General features: G+C 43.0%; 2 protein-coding genes across 2 annotated transcripts in view; one reads left to right on the top strand and one right to left on the bottom strand.

Moving 5' to 3' along the window:
- oscp1a (organic solute carrier partner 1a) overlaps window positions 1-11,160 on the bottom strand; it is a 27,681-nt gene extending 16,521 nt beyond the window's left edge. Inside the window, exon 1 of the mRNA XM_030741401.1 lies at window positions 11,036-11,160. Within this exon, the coding sequence (XP_030597261.1) occupies window positions 11,036-11,096 (61 nt within the window). The 5' untranslated portion in view covers window positions 11,097-11,160. The remainder of the gene's footprint in view (window positions 1-11,035) is intronic.
- Window positions 11,114-22,814, top strand: zc3h12ab (zinc finger CCCH-type containing 12Ab). Its single transcript, XM_030741399.1, has 6 exons — window positions 11,114-11,282; window positions 11,971-12,517; window positions 17,963-18,102; window positions 20,216-20,450; window positions 20,545-20,645; window positions 20,778-22,814. Exons 2-6 carry the CDS (start codon window positions 12,006-12,008, stop codon window positions 21,755-21,757), a joined length of 1,968 nt encoding a protein of 655 aa, XP_030597259.1. The 5' UTR covers window positions 11,114-11,282; window positions 11,971-12,005; the 3' UTR covers window positions 21,758-22,814.

Raw genomic sequence — 22,814 nt, 5'->3', positions numbered from 1 at the left:
GATGAAGTCTTCAGAGATATTCTTGAATATTTAAAGCACCATACTAGTGAGACTGTGCTTTTGAAAGTGACATTACATGGACTTTACAAGAAAAAAGTTGAGCAGTTAATAGAAAAATTAATTGAAAAGTTTGACAATACTGTATGGATGAAGACGTCTGCACCAAACATGAAGGATGCAAGGGGCAAAATTGTTTTTCTCCACAGTGATGCAATCCGGGATGGAACAGAAAACCATAACTCACATTTCTTTGAAAAGAACAGGCTAAAATATGTGGAAGAAAAGATAAAGAAAATAAAGTCACACATCTGTAATCATTACATTATGGTGACTGAGACTTCAACATCAGTTTTTAACAGTCCAAAAACTTTGGCTCGAAATGTTAACAAGCAGCTTTACGACTTTGTGGAGCAACATAAACAAAGTTCCAAAAACCAAGGTTGCTTAGGTGTCATAAGTATGAACTTTCCCAGTGCTCGGCTTATTAAAAACATTATTCAACTCAAACCATGTGAATGTGGAACAGGAAAAGGAACAGGACAAAATGGAAAGGAGCAACAAACACCATTTGGGACACAGACAAATCCAGAATCGCCATCATCTGAGCACAAGTCCCCAGGGTCACCATCTGCTGTACCTCAACCACCAGTTTCAACTGAAGGAACAATTACACCTGAACCTGTATCTGAACCATCCATTGTATCTGAATCAATGTCTGCACCTGAACCAACACCTGGACCTGTGCCAACAGCTGCAGACGAACCATCAGCTGCCACTGAACCAACAACTGTACAGGAACCGACTGCTGAACTTGAACCAGTGCCTGAATCTGAATCTGCACCTCAATCAGTAACTGAAAGAACAGCTGCACCTGAACCAGTACCTGAACCATCCACTGTACCTGAGTCAACATCTGCAAATGAACCACAATCTGGAGTTGAGTCAACACCTGCATCTGAACCAGAACCTGAAACAACACCTGGACCTGCACCACCAGCTTCACCTGAACCAACTGCTGCACCTGAACCAACAGGTGAAGAACCAACGAGTGCATATGAACCAGTACCTGAACCACCCACTACACCAGAGTCAAAGTATGCAAATGAACCAACAGCTGGAGTCAAACCAACGCCAGCATCCCAACCAGAACCTAAAGAAACACCTGAAACAACAGCTGGAGAACCAAATACTACATCTGAACCTGCACCTGAACCAGTACATGAACCAACCACTTCAACTGAATCAACATCTGCAAATGAACCAACAGATGGAATTGAACCAATGTCTGCATCCCAACCAGAACCTGAAACAGCAGCTAGATCTGAACCAACAAATAGAGAACAAACAACTGCATCTGAACCAGCACCTAAACCCATACCTGAACCAACAGCTGTATCTGAAGAAACGGCTGCACCTGAAGGAACAGCTGCAAGTGAAAAATTACCTGAACAATCCACTGTATCTGAGTCAACAGCGTCACCTGACTCATCAGATGCAACTGAATCGGTACCCGAACCAACCAGTCCACCTGAATCGGCATCTGTAAATGAAGCAACAGCTGGAGTTGAACCAACATTTGCACCCCAACCAGAACCCGAAACAACAGTTGGACCTCAACCAACTGATGGAGAACCAACAACTGCATCTGAACCCGCACATGAACCAGTACCTGAACCAACAGTTGCACCTGAAGGAACAGCTGCATCTGAAACAGTACCTGAACAATCCGCTGTACCTGACTCATCAGCTGCACCTGAATCATCAGGTGCAACTGAAGGTATAGGTGCACCTGAACCAGTAACTGAACCAACTGCGCCACCTGAATCAACATCTGCAAATGAACCAACTTCTGGGGTTGAACCAACATCTGCACCCCAACCAGAACCTGAAACAGCTGGACCTGAACCAACAGATGGAGAACCAACCACTTCATCTGAACCTGCATCTGAACCAGTACCTGAACCAACAGTTACACCTGAAGGAACGGCTGCATCTGAACAAGCACCTGAACCAACAGCTTCATCTGAAGGAACAGCTGCACCAGAAGGAACAGCTGCATCTGAAACAGTAACTGAACCAACGACTGCACCTGAATCAATGTCTGCAAATGAACCAGCTGCTGGAGTTGAACCAACATCTGCACCCCAACCAGAACCTGAACCAACAGCTGAACCTGTACCAACAGATGGAGAATCAACAACTTCATCTGAACCCGCATCTGAACCAGTACCTGAACCAACAGTTACAGCTGAAGGAACGGCTGCATCTGAACCAGCACCTGAATCAACAGCTGCACCTGATGAAACAGCTGCATATGAACCAGCACCTGAACCAACAGTTGCACCTGAAGGAACAGCTGCATCTGAAACAGTACCTGAACAATCCACTGCACCTGAGTCAACAGCTGCACTTGAATCATCAGATGCAACTGAAGGTACAGGTGCAACAGAACCAGTAACTGGAACAACCACTCCACTTGAATCAACTTCTGCAAATGAACCAACAGCTGGAATTGAACCAACATCTGCACCCCAACCAGAACCTGAAACAACAGCTGGACCTGAACCAACTGCTGGGGAACCAACAACTTCATCTGAACCTGCATCTGAACCAGTACCTGAACCAACAGTTACAGCTGAAGGAACGGCTGCATCTGAACCAGCACCTGAATCAACAGCTGCACCTGACGAAACAGCTGCATATGAACCAGCACCTGAACCAACAGTTGCACCTGAAGGAACAGCTGCATCTGAAACAGTACCTGAACAATCCACTGCACCTGAGTCAACAGCTGCACTTGAATTATCAGATGCAACTGAAGGTACAGGTGCAACAGAACCAGTAACTGGAACAACCACTCCACTTGAATCAACTTCTGCAAATGAACCAACAGCTGGAATTGAACCAACATCTGCACGCCAACCAGAACCTGAAACAACAGCTGGACCTGAACCAACTGCTGGGGAACCAAAAAGTGCATCTGAACCTGCACCGGAACCAGTACCTGAACCGACAGTTGCACCTGAAGGAACGGCTGCATCTGAATCAGCACCTGAACCAACAGCTGCATCTGAAGGAACAGCTGCATTTAAACCAACAGCTTCATCTGAAGGAACAGCTGCACCAGAAGGAACAGTTGCATCTGAACCTGAATCAGTAACTGATCCAACCAATCCACCTGAATCAACGTCTGCAAATGAACCAGCTGCTGGAGTTGAACCAACATCTGCACCACAGCCAGAACCTGAAACAATAGCTGGACCTGAACCAACAGATGGAGAACCAACAACTGCATCAAAACTTGCATCTGAACCAGTGCCTGAACCAACAGCTGCACCTGAAGGAACAGCTGCACCAGAAGGAACAGCTGCATCTGAAACAGAAATGGAACCAACCACTCCACCTGAATCAACATCTGCAATTGAACCATCTGCTGGAGTTGAACCAACATCTGGACACCAACCAGAACCTGAAACAACAGCTGGACCTGAACCAACAGATGGAGAACCAACAGTTGCACCTGAAGGAACAGCTGCACCTGAACCAGCACCTGAACCAACAGCTGCACCTGAAGGAACACCTGCACCTGAAGGAACAGCTGCATCTGAAACAGTACATGAGTCAACAACTGCACTTGAATCATCAGATGCAACTGAAGGTACAGGTGAACCTGAACCAGTAACTGGACCAACCACTCCACTTGAATCAACTTCTGCAATTGAACCAACAGCTGGAATTGAACCAACATCTGCACACCAACCAGGACCTGAGACAACAGCTGGACCTGAACCCATACCTGAACCAACAGTTACACCTGAAGGAACAGCTTCATCTGAACCTGCATTTGAACCAACACCTGCACCTGAAGAAACAGTTGCACCTGAACCAGCACCTGAACCAACAGCTGCACCTGAAGGAACAGCGGCACCAGAAGGAACAGCTGCATCTGAACCAGTAACTAGACCAACCACTCCACTTGAATCAACTTCTGCAAATGAACCAACAGCTGGATTTGAACCAACATCTGCACCCCAACCAGAACCTGAAACAACAGCTGGACCTGAACCAACTGCTGGGGAACCAAAAAGTGCATCTGAACCTGCACCGGAACCAGTACCTGAACCAACAGTTGCACCTGAAGGAACGGCTGCATCTGAATCAGCACCTGAACCAACAGCTGCATCTGAAGGAACAGCTGCATTTAAACCAACAGCTTCATCTGAAGGAACAGCTGCACCAGAAGGAACAGTTGCATCTGAACCTGAATCAGTAACTGATCCAACCAATCCACCTGAATCAACGTCTGCAAATGAACCAGCTGCTGGAGTTGAACCAACATCTGCACCACAGCCAGAACCTGAAACAATAGCTGGACCTGAACCAACAGATGGAGAACCAACAACTGCATCAAAACTTGCATCTGAACCAGTGCCTGAACCAACAGCTGCACCTGAAGGAACAGCTGCACCAGAAGGAACAGCTGCATCTGAAACAGAAATGGAACCAACCACTCCACATGAATCAACATCTGCAATTGAACCATCAGCTGGAGTTGAACCAACATCTGGACACCAACCAGAACCTGAAACAACAGCTGGACCTGAACCAACAGATGGAGAACCAACAGCTGCACCTGAAGGAACAGCTGCACCTGAACCAGCACCTGAACCAACAGCTGCACCTGAAGGAACACCTGCACCTGAAGGAACAGCTGCATCTGAAACAGTACATGAGTCAACAACTGCACTTGAATCATCAGATGCAACTGAAGGTACAGGTGAACCTGAACCAGTAACTGGACCAACCACTCCACTTGAATCAACTTCTGCAAATGAACCAACAGCTGGAGTTGAACCAACATCTGCACCCCAACCAGGACCTGAGACAACAGCTGGACCTGAACCCATACCTGAACCAACAGTTACACCTGAAGGAACAGCTTCATCTGAACCTGCATTTGAACCAACACCTGCACCTGAAGAAACAGTTGCACCTGAACCAGCACCTGAACCAACAGCTGCACCTGAAGGAACAGCGGCACCAGAAGGAACAGCTGCATCTGAACCAGTAACTAGACCAACCACTCCACTTGAATCAACTTCTGCAAATGAACCAACAGCTGGAATTGAACCAACATCTGCACCCCAACCAGGACCTGAAACAACAGCTGGACCTGAACCAACTGATAGAGAACCAACAACTGCATCTGAACTAGTACTTGAGTCAACAGCTGCACCTGAACCAACAGCTGCACCTGAACCAGCATCTGAACCAACAGCTGCACCTGAACCAACAGCTGCACCAGAAGGAACAGCTGAAACAGACACAGTACCCGAGCAATCAGCTGTACCTGAGTCAATAGCTCCAACTGAATCATCAGAAGCAACTGAAGGTACAGGTGCAACTGAATCAGTACCCAAACCAAGCACTCCACCTGAATCAACATCTGCAAATGAACCAACAGGTGGAGTTGACTCAACACCTGCACCCCAACCACAACTTGAAACAACAGCAGGACCTGAACCAACAGATGGAGAACAAAAAACTGCATCAGAACCTGCATCTGAACCAGTTCCTGAACCAACGGTTACACCTAAAGGAACAGCTTCATCTGAAACAGTACCTGAACCAACAGGTGCACCTGAAGGAACAGCTGCACCTGAACCAGCACCTGAACCAACAGCTGTACCTGAAGGAACAGCTGCATCTGAAACAGTACCCGAGTCAACAACTGCACTTGAATCATCAGATGCAACTGGAGGTACAGGTGCACCTGAACCAGTAACTGGACCAACTACTGCACCTGAATCAACATCTGCAAATCAACCAACAGGTGGAGTTGACTCAACACCTGCACCCCAACCACAACTTGAAACAACAGCGGGACCTGAACCAAAAGATGGAGAACAAAAAACTGCACCAGAACCTGAATCTGAACCAGTTCCTGAACCAACAGGTGCACCTGAAGGAACAGCTGCACCTGAACCAGCACCTGAACCAACAGCTGTACCTGAAGGAACAGTTGCACCTGCAGGAACAGCTGTATCTGAAACAGTACCTGAGTCAACAACTGCACTTGAATCATCAGATGCAACTGGAGGTACAGGTGCACCTGAACCAACTACTGCACTTGAATCAACTTCTGCAAATGAACAAACGGCTGGAACTGAACCAACATCTGCACCCCAACCAGGACCTGAAACAACAGCTGGACCTGAACCAGTACCTGAACCAACAGTTACACCTGAAGGAACAGCTTCATCTGAACCTGCACGTGAACCAACAGCTGCACCTGAAGGAACAGCTGGACCTGAACCAACAGCTGCACTAGAAGGAACAGCTGAAACAGACACAGTACCTGAGCAATCAGCTGTACCTGAGTCAATAGCTCCAACTGAATCATCAGAAGCAATTGAAGGTACAGGTGCAAATGAATCAGTAGCCGAACCAAGCACGCCACCTGAATCAACATCTGCAAATGAATCAACAGCTGGAGTTGAATCAACACCTGTACCCCAACCAGCACCTGAAACAACAGCGGGACCTGAACCAACAGATAGAGAACCAACAACTGCATCTGAACCAGCACTTGAGTCAACAGCTGCACCTGAAGAAACAGCTGCACCTGAACCAGCACCTGAACCAACACCTGCACCTGAACCAACACCTGCAACTGAACCAACAGCTGCACCAGAAGGAACAGCTGAAACAGACACAGTACCCGAGCAATCAGCTGTACCTGAGTCAATAGCTGCAACTGAATCATCAGAAGCAACTGAAGGTACAGGTGCAACTGAATCAGTACCCAAACCAAGCACGCCACCTGAACCAACATCTGTACCCCAACCAGCATCTGAAACAATAGCTGGACCTGAACCAACAGATGGAGAACCAACAACTGCATCTGAACCAGTACTTGAGTCAACAGCTGCACCTGAAGAAACAGCTGTACCTGAACCAGCACCTGAACCAACACCTGCACCTGAACCAACATCTGCAAATGAACCAACAGCTGGAACTGAATCAACACCTACACCCCAACCAGCACCTGAAACAACAGCTGGACCTGAACCCATACCTGAACCAACAGTGACACCTGAAGGAACAGCTTCATCTGAGCCAGCACCTGAACCAACACCTGCACCTGAACCAACAGCTGCACCAAAAGGAACAGCTGAAACAGACACAGTACCCGAGCAATCAGCTGTACCTGAGTCAATAGCTCCAACTGAATCATCAGAAGCAACTGAAGGTACAGACGCAACTGAATCAATACCCAAACCAAACACTCCACCTGAATCAACATCTGCAAATGAACCAACAGCTGGAACTGAATCATCAACTGCACCCCAACCAGCACCTGAAACAACAGCTGGACCTGAACCAACAGATGGAGAACCAACAACTGCATCAGAACCTGCATCTGAACCAGTACCTGAACCAACAGTTGCACCTGAAGAAACAGTTGCAGCTGAAACAGTACCTGAGTCAACAGCTGCACTTGAATCATCAGATGCAACTGAAGGTACAGGTGCACCTGAACCAGTAACTGGAACAACCCCTCCACTTGAATCAACTTCTGCAAATGAACCAACAGCTGGAATTGAACCAACATCTGCACCCCAACCAGGACCTGAAACAACAGCTGGACCTGAACCCATACCTGAACCAACAGTTACACCTGAAGGAACAGCTTCATCTGAGCCAGCACCTGAACCAACAGCTGCACCTGAACCAACAGCTGCACCAAAAGGAACAGCTGAAACAGACACAGTACCCGAGCAATCAGCTGTACCTGAGTCAATAGCTCCAACTGAATCATCAGAAGCAACTGAAGGTACAGGTGCAACTGAATCAGTAGCCGAACCAAGCACACCACCTGAATCATCTTCTGCAAATGAATCAACAGCTGGAGTTGAATCAACACCTGTACCCCAACCAGCACCTGAAACAACAGCGGGACCTGAACCAACAGATGGAGAACCAACAACTGCACCTGAATCAGCATCTGCAAATGAACCAACAGCTGGAGAACCAACTACTGCATCTGAACCAGCAACTGATCCAGTGCGTGAACCAACAGCTGCACGTGAACTATCAGCTTCTACTGAGCCAACAACTGTATATGAACCAGTGCCTGAATCTGAAACTGCACCCCAACCTGTAACTGAACCAGCATCTCCACCTCAAGCAACAGCTGCACCTGAAACTGTTTCTGAACCATTTGCTGCACCCACATCAATGGCTGTACCTGAAACAATATCTACACCTGAACCATCAGTTGAAACTGAAGGAACAGGTACTCCTGAACAACTTCTTGAACCATCCACTGTATCTGAATCAATGACTGAAATTGAACCAAAGGTGCACCTGAAATAACAGTTGGACCTGAACTAATACCTGAACCAATGTCTGTACTTGAACCATCACATGCTCGAGAGTCACCAACATCAAATGACACACCTGCACAAGAACCACCAACATCTGGGCAGGATTCAGAACAAGTTACCAAACCAGCATCTTCTCCACAATTACCAATATCCGAGGATGGTTCAGAACCAACATCTTCACTTACATCACCAACATCCAAACCAGAAACCAAGCCATCCTCTGAACCAGTACCTGGACCAGAATCACCAAAATCTGAACAGGATTCAGGACCTGTACCTGAAATACCCTCTGCTCCAATACGAATACCAATAACTGTTCCTGAATCACCAACATCTAAACAAGATTCCCTAACCCCCTATGAGTTAGTACCAGGAGCTAAGTCACCAAAACATTACTCTGTGCTACCTCAACCTAATTATGACCTAGCACCAGTACTTGATTTACATCCCGCTGTTCTCCCTAACATGCTTCCTAAAAAACATCACAAGTTAGACACACATTGGAGGAGGCGTAAGTGTTATAGAGGCTAAATGGAATAATAAATATGATCCATCCATCCATCCATCCATCCATCCATCCATCGTTTTCTTCTTATCCTGCTCTGGGTTGGGGGGTTCAACCTGATAATAAGGTAAATTAATGATTGTCTAAAATTCTAAAAAATACAACTGTCTGATTGTGTTTGATGCTAAAAAATAAATTACAACATAAAGTTATTTAATTAAATGAACTTTATGTAGCAGAATGTTTTAGAAATGGGAAAATGTAATACACTGGTGAATTTTAAAAAATGTCTTTCTTTTTTAATTAAATTGGTACAGTAGACCCCTTAAAATAAAGTATTATATACATTATCTACATGAGTTGTGTAATTTTGCCTGTTCTGATTGCTTAAGTTGAATGTTTATTTTTTAAGGAATCTGGGAAAAACCTGCAATATTTCACATGAAAAATATGAGAAAAAAATCAAATTAGTGGAAAATTATGGGCCTTATTGTTACATACTTAACACTTAATTTAGATTAAAAGTAACTGCTCTACTTTCAGAGGTCAGTTAAGGATGTTACTGTTTCATACTTATGTCATCATCAGTCTCTTACTGTACAGTTAACATATAAGAAATACAAAGAAGTGGAGTACTTATGAGGCTGAACAGTAATGTTTAACAAGGTAAAAATGTAAGGAATATTATCACAGTCGTACTCGACCATTTCCAGAAAGCTTTATTTGGTCAATATGTAGTCAATGTGGTCAAAATTCAGCAGTGAGCATTTTTACTCATATGTATTTGACATATCTTAGAAATTAATATGTTTTTGCATTAATTTTTTAGGGTTTCATTTATTCGAGCATAGTCGACTTTACTGCAGCATGTTAATGTGATGTCACCCACCAAAAAAACCCATTCTGACCCTGTAAAAAGAACCCGTGTAAAATATAATAAACACTTCTGTATTTGCACAAGATCTGATTAGATGATAACCCACGCAACATACATTCAGTAGCCACTTTACACCTGTTCAACTGATTGTTACTGCAAATATCTAATTATCCAATCACATGGCAGCAGCTCAATGCATTTAGGCATGTAGATATGGTCAAGGCTACATGCTAATGGTCAAAACGAACATCAGAATGGGGAAAAAAAAGGTGATTTAAGTTACTTTGAATGCAGCGTGGCTGATGGTGCCAGGCTCACCTCAAGATGGCTTTGTTGTGATTTGGCGATATATAAATAAAATTTAAACTAAACTAAACTGTCTTGTCTGAGTGTTTCTTAAACTGCTGATGTACTGGGATTTTCCCACATTACCCTATCTAGGGTTTAACTCAAATGACCAGTTGTTATAACCAAGGTATGCAGAAGAGCATCTCTGAACGTACAACTCGCTGAGCCTTGTAGCAGATGGGCTACAGCTGCAGAAGACCACACCGAGATTGGAGATCTGGTCTGTTGAGCCTCAATTTATCCTACAATATCTGGATGGTAGAGTCAGAATTTGTCCTTGTATCAGTAACACAGCCTAGCTGTGTGTTGTGGTTGCCCATGTTCATCCCTCTGTGACAACAGTACACACATATTCTGATGCATTCTCATCTCATGGGATGAGGTGAAACGGGAGATTCACATCATCGATGTGCAGCTGACAAATCTGCAACAACTGTGAGATGATATCATGTCAATACAGACCAAAATGTTTCCAGTTTCCTTGTTGAATCCGTGCCACAAAAAAATTGAGAGTTCCGAAGGTAAAGAATTTCATTTGGTGTACCTAATGAAATGGCCAGTGAGGTTATACTGTCCATACTTTATTATATATTTTCATAATAGGCCCTGTTAGCTTCTCATATGGGACACTTTTAAAAAGTTAGAATGACGGAGTTCACAAATACTTCTGCAAACTGCTTTTGACACATGGAAAACAGTTGGAGCTCACAGACAATTTTAGCCCTGAGGCCCTCTGCTGGATTATTCCGGCACTGCATGAGAACATAAAGATAGGCAACATGTAAGAAAACTGAACTTATTTTATTTTAACTATTTGTTGACTCATCTCCGACTAAACTACTAATATCCGAGTGAATAATATTTATAACACTGTATTTCTTGCACACTCCCCTGACGGGTTAATGCGCCGATTACCTGCATTTCCTGGTTTTGCTCGTGCATAATAAATATCAGACGAACGCGGACGGGGACACATTTCGTCAGGACGTAACTTGCTGGATTCTCGGCATGTGACTCCGGCACGCCGATCGTCTGCTGGCTGTTTGCTGTGTCAAGAAAAGGAAAAACCCAACTTCCTTGTATCGACTCAGTGCGCAAACAGAGGGGGCTTCAGAACAGCAGCTGAAAACCGGAGCGGAGCAGAAGCACGTTTAACGCGCAGGTTTGTTTCGGTGAACTTTGCAATGGAAACAAAATTTGAATTTATTTTGCCTCTGTGTTCGCTGATGTGTGTTAGAAGATAGAGATTTCCAGCAGGAATGCCAAACATAGAGTCGAATATGCTGCTTTTATCTGTTTTAGAACAAAGTGTAAAGTGACTTTTATTTTTATGCATTTTGCAATGCAGTGAGATTACAAAACGACTTTAGTGCCATAAGATTACCAGATCAAAGAAAGAAAGAAAGAAAGAAACGTATTCACCAGCCGTGAAACTTGGAAAAGTGTAACAAAATATTTAATAAAAACCTAAAAAAGTGGTGTAAATAAAAAATAAAGTCAGTCTGAGATTAAAAAAACTGTCAAATTAAAGTGTTAATAGTTTAAACAAAAAGATCAAAACACAATTTATTTAAGAAAAGAAGACAAACAGATTATTAACTATTAATTGTCTTTAGTAAAGTAACAAAGGTTAAACTATCTTAAACTATGATATTTTACTTTTCACTCCACAGCTGCAGCAGTTTTTAAACACTGCTTTCAGGTTTAAGTTTCAATAATAATCCAGACTATATTTGTATGACTGCAGGACTAAATTCTGGTTTGTATTTCATACATTTTGCTGATTATGTGCTTCTAAAGGGCTTCAGTTTCTGTTAATTGATCAGCTGGCTAATGTGTTTTCCAAATAGCTGGGACATATGTGGGCTGCACCCACTGAGAAGAGATGAATGCTGATGTTTTACTCTGCCCAGCTGTTCAGCCGTGGAGTAAAAACCTCATCTCAGCGCCTCAACACCTCACACGCTCCTACACCTCTGCATGGATCTCTCCCTCACTGCTCCCACCTCTCGACTCTTCCCGTGCCCCCCGTGAGAACATGTACCCAGGTGAATCTGAGCAGACCCCGGACCCGCAGCTCCTGGAGGCCCAGCTGGAGTTCTTCCACAAGCTTGGCTACTCCACGGCTCAGGTGCAGGCCGTTCAGCAGAAGTTCGGACCCAGCATGGATACGGATAAAGTGCTGGGGGAACTGGTTAGGAACGGGCCCGGTCAGGAGGCCAAGCAGGGGCCAGTCACCACGATGTCAGTGCTGGTTCCCAGGGGGGAAACCCAGGCTGCAGGCCCTACCCTGCTGCTGCCTGTAACCAGCACTTCTCCTCAGAGCAAAGAGGAGAGCAGCGAGGAAGGAAGCACTCTGAGACCCGTTGTTATAGATGGCAGCAACGTGGCCATGAGGTGAGCAATCTGATCAGCAACTAGACTGGTGGTTGAGTGATTGATTATGCCCCAAATCCAGTGGTTAAAGGTTCTAAATAGGACAAATAGCAGCTTTACTCTGTTTTATGTCATTTTAATCAATATTCAGTACTCAAGTTATAGTCACAATGGACACAAAAATGTCCAAAATTCACCGGTTAAAAATCTGAGAATTTCTCTACTTCTGTAAAATGGATTTTCTGTATATTAGAACTGCAGTGATAGTTTGATGAGGAAATAATAGTTTCAGTCAGTGTTCACTCAAAAAGCAGGTATATGATTTGTTTTTGTCTGTTTAAAATAATGTAGAGCCACAATGAATAGTCAGTTAATCAATATTTGACATTCAAGTAATAGTTTTAGTAATTTTGTGCTAAAGGTGCTATCTCATCTTCATACATGAGAATATTTGGTGCTCCTCTTTCGGATGCTAAGCTAGATATTTGGTTTTTGTCTTTATTCTAAGAGTTGGACTGAGAATGCATGTTACATGTAACGGGCATTTTTTCCCCCTAGTTTCTGATATTTTACAGAGAAAACAATTAATTATCTTAGAAAATAATCTATAAATTTATTTCAAATCAATATAATAATACATTTTTGCCCTAATAAAACCTTTTTCTCTACTGTAACCATGATAGATGAACTTTTTCTTTTGGGGGGGGGTGGTATCTCAGTTAAGGAAAGCCTTATGGTTAATTTCATCACGAGTCCCAGAGCAGCTACACGAGCACATTTCAACCCTGCGTGGTTTTGGGGTTCCCAGGCATAAGATCCTCTGACATTTAACTGCCCCACAACTCACCCACTGATTCGATTCTGTGTTTTTAGGAGATCATCTTCCTCCTAATTATGTGATGATGAGATGAAATCAGATCAGTGCCGCGGTCAGCTTCCCCCTGATAGTCACGGTTTCTGTTAGGAGTAGGAGTTGATTGAGTGGGAGGTTTTCTGATGATTGTCTGTACTCTGTCTGTAAACTGTCTGTAAGCTCTGAGAGGGACCCGGCAGAGTTAGCACTTTTGACTCCCACTCTGACACACTTTAATTTAATAGAAATGAAACAGCTTTTTAAACCCAAACAGGTCAAATAGATCCGGTGGTGCCAGATTTTTTTTTTTTGGTGTGCTTCTAGTCAAAATATGGAAACATCATGGATGGTTAAAGATGGGTAATAATTTAATATTTATTTACCTACTTTCAGGGTAATAAATAACTTTTCTAGCTAACAGGTCCCTCTATGAGGACTGCAAATAATTGTGACATTCTGATACCAGATCATAAGATCAAAGGTTAACAAACTGGTGTGAAAAACGTTCCTTTACAGCATTACTCAAATGTTTCTTACTACGATCCAAACTTTTCCTTTCTTACATGTTGTTTCTGCGTATATGACATCAGTAACTTGAGTAACAAACTTCAGATTTTCCGAGTCATTGTTCCAACTCAGTGGAGGGATTTGTGTGAATTTTCCAAGACAGGAACTAGTTTTTCTAATTATTCTGACACCAGGTGATTTTCCTGTGAAGTCTTACATGTTCTCAGTAACAGAATGTGCAAAAACTGCAGTTCCTGCTGATACCAGTATAACCTAGGCAAGCAACTCTGTGAGAGCCGATTTGAGCGAAGTGCTAACATTAGCATGCTAACATTCTCATACTTGGGGTTTTGCAGGTACAGGTATATTTCAAAAACTCAAAATTTAATAAATAATAAAAACAGAAGAAGAAACAATATTTTCAATATTTTGTCTGAAAAGGTAACAAATTGCTCTTTTGTAAAATAGAAGATGAAAAATATGTTTAAAAATTTTTTAAAGCACCCTGTTATTTTTTTATATTACAAACATTTCTGAGTGCTTTACCAAGAACATAAAAGTTACACTGTATCGTGTTAAAAGGTGTTAGGCACAGCCAAAATGAGCACACTAAAATAGTCACGGTGAGCATGCTGATTTGTTATTTCCAATAAATATAAAATATAGAAATACCCACCATAACATCTCCCATTGGTTGGTGAGGTCCTGTTATGAAGCCTCGAGCTGAACAGTTTTGAATCTGAGAAAGAGTGGATCTGACTGTGAAACCGGAGACAACGGGGTGCTCTGGTTTATCCTCCTTTTGACTGTAATGTGGGCCATCATTTACATTTGGTTAGATTTAAAACTCAACAAGTATTTACTGAGGTCATAGAGTGAGGGAGCAGTATGATCATTTTCTTTATCTATACATCTGACTGCAGGCCATTAGAGGTTCAAAACACTTTGTAATGGCTTCACTTTTTATGGGAATATTGTTAGACATTCAGTCACAAACCAATTTCTTATTATTTTAACCTGATGGTGGTACTAAAAATCTGGAAATTTATTCCATAAATCTTATTGCAACTATTGTAACAGTTATTATTTTAGTCTGAACCAAAGTTTATAATCATATGAAGTATTTAATTTAATAAATTATGAGTATGGTCTTTCAGGTTCAAAGTTTAAATACAATTTCAGTGATGGAGCTCATCGGAGATTATAGTACACAGTCTCTTTTGTATTTGTATTGTGAATTACCCGTGGGGTTGTTTTGTACTCAGCACCGTAAACCAGTTCTGCAAACTTGCAGCTGTGAAAACCACCGTCCTTTTTAATTCTTCTGAAATTTATACTATGAGCAGTTTTCCCAAGTAAATTATTTAAAAACAAGCGGGCACCTCGGTCACTGATCTCTGATTACTGCCAGCAATTCAGGGAAACTAAACCTTAAATTATTTGTGTTCTGCATTTTCTGTTATTCACCTCTCTTACCCACAGAAACAGAGGTTATGGTAGGTGAGACAATTAGAGTATATGCTCTCTGCTTGAACATGGTATACATGCCCCTCCCGTCATTTGCCTTTCCTAGCCGGGCACACAGGTTCAGGCATGCAGCTTCTTGAGTATGCAAATCAGAGTGTACCTATAATATCTCTTTCTTTTTTGAGACGGAAACCTCTGGAGCAGGCCTGACAGCATTTTAAACACAGCAGTCTTTTCTCCTGGCTCTGTGAGTCGTCTCATATTGACACTCATTCAGAAATTCCCCAAGGATTCAAATTACTTACATCATCACTGTCCTGTTTTTTTCAAGACGTACACGACATTCTCAGAAACAATTATTCCTTCGGCTAATTGCTGATAGAAGTGTTCTTGATGTTGATTTATAATGGGAAATAAAACTGTTGCTAAGGTACAAACCAATTTTAAAACCACAGGATTGCCAGGTGACAAGTTATTGACAACTCAAACACCCGTCAAGCCATCGGCAACCTGTGTCTTTGGTTAGGTTGGGATTTTGTTTTGTCTTTTAAGCTTTTCTTTGAGCGTCTTAAAGTTTTAAATAAGCAAAAATTTATAAAAGTTCTAGATATTAACGTACCTCTAACCTTAGATGATGACAAAATGGGTGATAAGAGATTAAAAGTTCACAATCCCAACAGTCTGGAAATCAGCTGGAAACAAACTAAGTCATGTGAAAATAGGAGTCTGTGCAGTCCTGTGAAAAACTAAGTACATCTTGACTGCTGACCACCTCCTTAAAAGCAGAAGTTTTGGCAGTTTGCTGGTGTGGAGCATTCGGGTGTTTTAACACAATCCCACAAACTTCCCAGGAGCGGATGGCCTATTCCATCATTCCAAGGTCAGACCGTGCAATGGTCAGCGAAACTGCAAAAAACAGAAGAGCTACATCTCAGACTCTAAAGGCCTCAGTTAGCATGTAAAATATTTAAGTTCATGGCATTACAACTAGAAAAATTCCTCCACAATGATGAGAGCGGCAGATAAAGTCACACAGAAAATGAGTTATTGCTGCTGAAGTCTTTTTCACATGACTATATATTCAAGCGTTTTCACTAGTTTAACACTTGCAATGTTGTCTTTTTTAAATACAGTGTTTGGAATCAATGTTATAGAGTATTCAGTGGTTAGCACTGTTGCCTTATAGTAAGAAGGTCTTAGCAGTGAATGTTAACAAACCTGGTGAAAGTTGAGGAATTCATGACCGATACAATTCTGATATTTTTTGGGGAAATCCCTCCAACAATCACTAACGCCAGTCGTTTAGCTCATTGCCACCAACGCAGAGTAAATTCTGCCTCTGCTTTTTGAGAGCCAGCTCATATTTCAGCAGATTTGAGGAAAATAATTATGATGTAGCAGATGTTGGGGTAATTTGGAGGGAAAATCATGGTGGGCTGCATCCGCCCATCACTCGTGCCCTAACTCTTTGTGGCACAAATTCAACGAGGTGCTGTGACATGGCACAAAAGTAGAAGCAGCCACGAGAAGATAGGTACACTGTGAGTGTGCTTAAGATGATGGACATAGTCAGCAGCAATACTCAGGTAGGCTGTGGTGTTTAAATGATGCTCAAATTGGTACCAACAGGCTCAAGAAAATATCCCCCACGCTATTACACCACCACCAACAGCACAAACCGCTGATACAAGACAGGACTGATCCATGCTTCCTGTTTACGGCAAAATTCTGACCCTACCAAGGGAATGTTGCAGCAGAAATCGAGACTCGTCAAACCTGGCAGCATTTTTCCTGTCTTTTGTTGACCAATTTTGGTGAACCTTTGTGAGCTGTAGCCTCAGTGTCCTGTTCTTGGCTGACAGGAGTGGCACCCAGTGTGGTCTTCTGCTGCTGTAGCCCATCTGCTTCAAGGTTCAGTGTGTTTTGTGTGTTCAGAGATGCTCTTCTGCACACCTTGATTGTGACAAATGGTTATTTGAGTTACTGTTGCCTTTCTATAAAGTCCTAACCATCCTTTGACCTTTTGATATCCTCAAGGCGTTTTCACCCAGAGAACTACTGGATAATTTCTCTTTCCTTCTCTGTAATTCCCAGAGATGGTTGGTCTCAGTAGATCAACAATTGATATCGAAATACCAGCACCAACAACCAGGCCACATGCCAAGGCACTTAAATCACCTTCTTCCCCATTCTAAGTGCTATAACTATTTATAACTTCAGTAGATCATCTCGGCCATGTCTACATGTCTAAAAGTATTGAATTGCTTCCATGTGATTGAGTAATAAGTGACAGATGAGTGTCTTTATATATAACGTCTGTGATTGGAAAATAAAAAACAGAACACAAGAGAGGAAGCCTGCAGGTCAGCTCAGATTGTTATGTGAGACAGTAGTTGTTGTTTAACTAAATCATGCTCAACTTGTTGGAGACAAAGACGTTTGTTTTATTGTAATCTTTAACTTCACACAGCAAATGTAAATAAGGTGCTGATAAGAGCCGTGATGCAGAGTTAACATCAAAGAGCGCTATTATAAACCACAGCCCTCGTTCTGAACTGGGTTAGGGAAGTTTCACTCCAGTTGTTAATGTGTGTACGTGTTTCTCATTCATTTTTCCTGGTTTCCATTCATACATTCAGCCATGGCAACAAGGAAGTTTTCTCTTGTCTGGGAATCCAGTTGGCTGTGAACTTCTTCCTGGACCGAGGCCACACTGAAATCACTGTGTTTGTTCCCTCATGGAGGAAGGAGCAGCCCAGGCCGGACGTTCCCATCACAGGTACGGCACTGGAAATTCAATTTAATTTTTTTTTTTAACTTCCTCATTCGCCTGGTTGGGAAACTTTCACCAAAACCAAGGTGTGGCATGACTGCTGTGAGGATTTTTTTTTTTTTAAAGTAGAGCAGAAATATTTATTAACTTGAGAGAAAATTTAAGCTTTGGATATTTTACAAGCAAAAATCTCCCAGAGTGTTTGAGTTTTTTAGACGGACTGTGCGCTTTATTAAACTCACATTTAATTTGTGAGTTTGCCTCCTATAAAGCTTTTAATGGCAGTTTTTACATTTATTCAGATAAATAAAGCAAGAAATCCCCCAATATAATGGGCCAATAGACTTGAAACTAAATGGCTAATGAAAAAACTAAAAGGCAGAATAATAAATAGTTTGACTAATTATTCATAAGTAGTTTTTATTTTGACTTAAAACGCAGACACATGAACTAGCAGGACCTCATTTGATACCATACAGCTGCAGATTCTCAGTTTACTGGATAACTCATAAGGGGGCATGTCACAAAAGATAAACGTGTTTCTTCAGATAATCTTTTTCAATCAAAAGATAATCATTTTAACTAGCCTGTGGTGCCCTATATTTGTAAGTTACTGCTGATAGTGTGCAGTTAAATAGATCGGGTCATGCAGATAAACTGTTTTGTGTTGGGGTGTAGTTAAAAGCATGTTTAGCATGTTTAAACCTGTCCACTGGGAAAAACCCTAAGTTAATATACAGCCAGGTTTTTTTTTTTTTTTTTTTTTTTTTACTATAGCACTGTGTTAAATGATTATGTGAATGGGCACTTTTAATTTGCAGTTCCTCTCAGGTCTGAAGAGCTTTATAGTGAATTTGAATTAACATGCAATCACCAAACAACAAACAAATGCAATTAGTCGGTGTGTTGGTGAACGCAGTGGAGCATTTGGCAGCTAAACACAAAAATATTTCCTTCAAACGTTGGTGGAGACCAAAAACGGAGCAAAATGGAAGTTGATATCAGACTTGCAAGCTTGAGAGGAAAACTCCAAATAAATCATCACGCTAATCAGTCAAATTGTGTGCTAACAAGTTTAGCATCACCTTTAAGATTTAGATGTCAGTGACAGAAACATCTGTCTAACATCATGTAGATCCCTCCTTGTGTCGCCAAAGCAGCTCTGGGACATGAACATCTGGAGATGTCCAGATGTACATGACACTTGAACAATGGTATCAGATCCTTTGGGTCCTCTGAGTTGCAGGGTGGGGCCCGTGTTTCGGATTCTCTGGTTCTGTCTTAATGCCAGGTGGTAATTTTTGTAGTCAATTTACAGTTACAGTTTTAATGTCTGAAATTTAGATAGCATGGTGGCTATTTTGTTTGGTGCTATTACCTCACAGCAAGAAAGTGCTGTGGTCAAACTTTTGTGGTGATTTTATATTTTTTCCATCCAGATCTTATTTTTTTTTCCATCACTCTTTCTTTAGGTGAGGGTAGGCATGTAGGTCGACAGTAAATCGAGTGCTTCGCTTTTATGCTCAAATTGGTCTTCACCACAGTGGACTGGTACATCACTGCAGAAGCAGCAGCAATCATCTGTGAATCTCCCACTCCCACTCCCCTCCCCTCCCCTCTCCCTCACTCATGAACAAGAGCCCAAGATACTTAAACTCCTCCACTTCAGCAAGACAAATAGCTCAAAAATAGCTTTGATATTGTACGTTGTGATCACTAACACAACTCCAAATCATGCTTAACCTTGTATAGATCCCCCTCGTGGTGCAAAAATACCAGCTTTTTTCTGTCATGACTTGACAGTTGCCAATGCCAATGCGACTTTGGGTCTTGTAGGTTACAGGGTAGGGCCACCGTGGATCTGAGGGATGCAGGACTGGTCTGGGATCTGGGCAGTTTGAAAGCTGGACCAACCCTTTGGGCTTTTTGTTGTGTTCCTCTTGCCATTCCAGTTCTGGTGTAGAGGGCAGCATTGTCCTTGGTCTGGAATAATGTTTCTAAATAGCATGCCCATGATTGTCTAGACTCTTGGTTCAACAATGCTCTGCATTGTGTTCACTGTCATTGTTTTTATTGTTGTGGTTCATCAGTTTTCTCTGATTTTATGTTTGGTGTACAGATCAGCAAATTCTGCGTGACCTGGAGAGGAAAAGGATTCTGGTGTTCACACCGTCACGGCGCTACGCAGGCAAACGAGTGGTCTGTAATGATGACTGCTACATCGTCAAGCATGCCTTCGAGTCTGACGGCATCATCGTGTCCAACGACATGTACCGGGACCTTCAGGGAGAGAAGCCGGAGTGGAAGCGCTTCATCGAAGAGAGGCTGCTCATGTACTCCTTTGTTAATAACAAGTGAGTTCTGCCTTCCTGGTACGCAGCATCCCTATCAGCTAGTATTCCTGGATGAACCGATGAATGATAATGTTTGCATTTTACCCTAATACAGGTTTATGCCTCCCGATGATCCCCTCGGTCGACATGGACCAACTCTGGAGAACTTCCTGCGGAGGGTTCCAAAGACTCATAAAAAACAGCCGTGCCCTTACGGTGAGAGACCTTCATTATTCCACTGAACCGTTGCCCAGCACAGACATTTTAACATTCAGTGTCTCTGCTGTACTGCATGTGAAAATATTGCTTTGCCTGACTTTTAAAGCATTCTGTTTATCCTTCTTCCAGGGAAGAAATGTACTTATGGAATCAAATGTAAATTCCACCATCCTGAGCGGGCCAAGCAGTCCAATCGCGCTCTTGCAGATGAGCTTCGGGAGAGCGCTAAGCAGCCTTCAACTCATCAGAAACAAGCTTCAACTCGCTCCAGTTCTGTGCCTGGACTCAGCCTCATGTTGGTGGAGGATATGGCGAAGAAACTGACTCTGGCAAATGAGAGCAGCTCCTTAAAAAAAGAGCATAAAAATGAACACGTAGCTCAGGTAAAGGCGAGTCACCGCTCCAGCAAGAAAGCCTCATCCAGGAAGGAGAAGACCAGCAAACATGGGTCCTCTGACCACGACTCAATGCAGCACAGTCGCTCTCAGGAGCAGCTGGACTCTGGTTTAGGCTCCATAGACAACCAGTCGGTGGAAGCTCCTTGGAGTCTGTGTGACCACCAGTATGGGCCGGCGTACGACATCAGTCAGCGTTCCCACAGTGTTCAACAGCAGTACTGCCCTCCTAGAAGTGCTCCGTGCAGCTGCTGCTCACATGGCCCTCCCTCTTGTGGGAGCATGCCGACTTTCCCGACGCATAGCATCGGGCCAGTGAGCAGCCGCAGCGCAGATATCATACCCTACGGCCTACCTCCCCACCCCAACTATTGCGCGTACCCAGTCAGCATGCATCCATACAGCCAGCCGACAGATTTCCAGCCCAACCGATCTCGCACCTTCCAGCAGCAGCCACAGTGGTCAAATCCGTTCCGCGCTCAACCCCCAGCAGTCCACAGCCTGCCGGGAGAGCGCTCACACTGGAAGCTTCCTCCGGGGACCCAGCCGAGCCCCAGCAGGGAGGAGAGAGAGGTCGTACGGAAGAAGCTCCTCGCCATCTTCAGCGCACCGCTGGTGGACACAGCAATGGACATGTTCCCTGAGATGATGGATCCACAGATGCTTGTGGTTGAAATCCTCAATTTGCAGAGCCAGACTCAGTCACTGAGATAAGAAGAATCCAGTTTGAGCCCTCGTCTTTCAGTCGAAAGACTTAAGATTAACATGAGTTTGTGTGTTTTGTATTGTGGTATCCACCTTGATTTAAAAACTGTATTTGAATGCTTTGGAGTTGCCTCGGTGCAGTGTTAGGGAAGAGGCAGGATGCAGTTGATACAAATTGTATCTTTTATTTATAAATTTGAAAGCACATATGGCTTTTAATGCCACACAATGGGATTAACTGACACGCTCGAGGTCCGCCTTTGTTAGGCACACCTACACAGTCAGATTATGCCACTTGATTTTTTTCTAGAAGCTGTCATTGAGGTGTTTTTAATCATTTAGCCCTTTGTAGAAACACCTTGCTAGAACAACGATAAACTAAACATTTTAAGTTTCATAAAGACAAATAGAACTGCTGTACTAGACTGCTTTAGCTCATACAGGTGTATCTAATATAATGGCCACTAGTGTGTATTATGGATGGGGAACATGTTCTCAATATTGACGTTTTGTCAGAAGAAGCTGACAAGGTCATGGTAATGACCCCGAAGGTTACCTCGTGTGCATCTCAGCAGTACTGAAATACCTTTTGTGTCATATTGTCACCATGCACCTATGCTTTCTAAGACATTACTGTGCAGGTTTATACTCTGAAGCAGCCCTTCATGATGAAATATTAATGGTTGCGTTCTCACCAACACTCCCTGAAGAAGGTAATTGATCTCAGTTTTCAGGGATATTGTTTTATGATGCTAAAAAGTTCAATTCAGTTCAACTAGATGTTGTTTTATCATTGAAAGAAGCTGAGCTGCATGCTATGGAAGCTTGTTTCCGCCACTAAAAATAAATAAATAAATAAATCGCTGTCCGCAAAGAAAATTTACGTATCTCAAATTTTCGCGTTAATAACTAAAAATTTCGACTTAGCGCTGCCAATCAGGAAGCTCTGTGACGGTACATCATTTCCTTGTTAACCAGAAGCAGGAAGCTGAAGGCATCAGCTGTGCAACAGATCGACATGAAAACTCTGATACCTTCCTTACCTTTTTATGCAGCTGTTTTTTGC

Source organism: Archocentrus centrarchus, chromosome 11 (assembly GCF_007364275.1).
Source record: "Archocentrus centrarchus isolate MPI-CPG fArcCen1 chromosome 11, fArcCen1, whole genome shotgun sequence".
Lineage (NCBI taxonomy): Eukaryota > Metazoa > Chordata > Actinopteri > Cichliformes > Cichlidae > Archocentrus > Archocentrus centrarchus.
Note: the sequence above shows the minus strand (reverse complement) of the source record. Positions and strands in the feature narration are given on the sequence as shown.

Excerpts from the sequence above, each read along its gene's own strand:
- zc3h12ab (XM_030741399.1), top strand. The coding sequence starts at position 12,006 with ATGAATGCTGATGTTTTACTCTGCCCAGCTGTTCAGCCGTGGAGTAAA. Across the intron at positions 12,518-17,962 it reads GGCAGCAACGTGGCCATGAG|CCATGGCAACAAGGAAGTTT; the intron begins GTGAGCAATCTG and ends TCATACATTCAG. Across the intron at positions 20,646-20,777 it reads AAAACAGCCGTGCCCTTACG|GGAAGAAATGTACTTATGGA; the intron begins GTGAGAGACCTT and ends TCCTTCTTCCAG.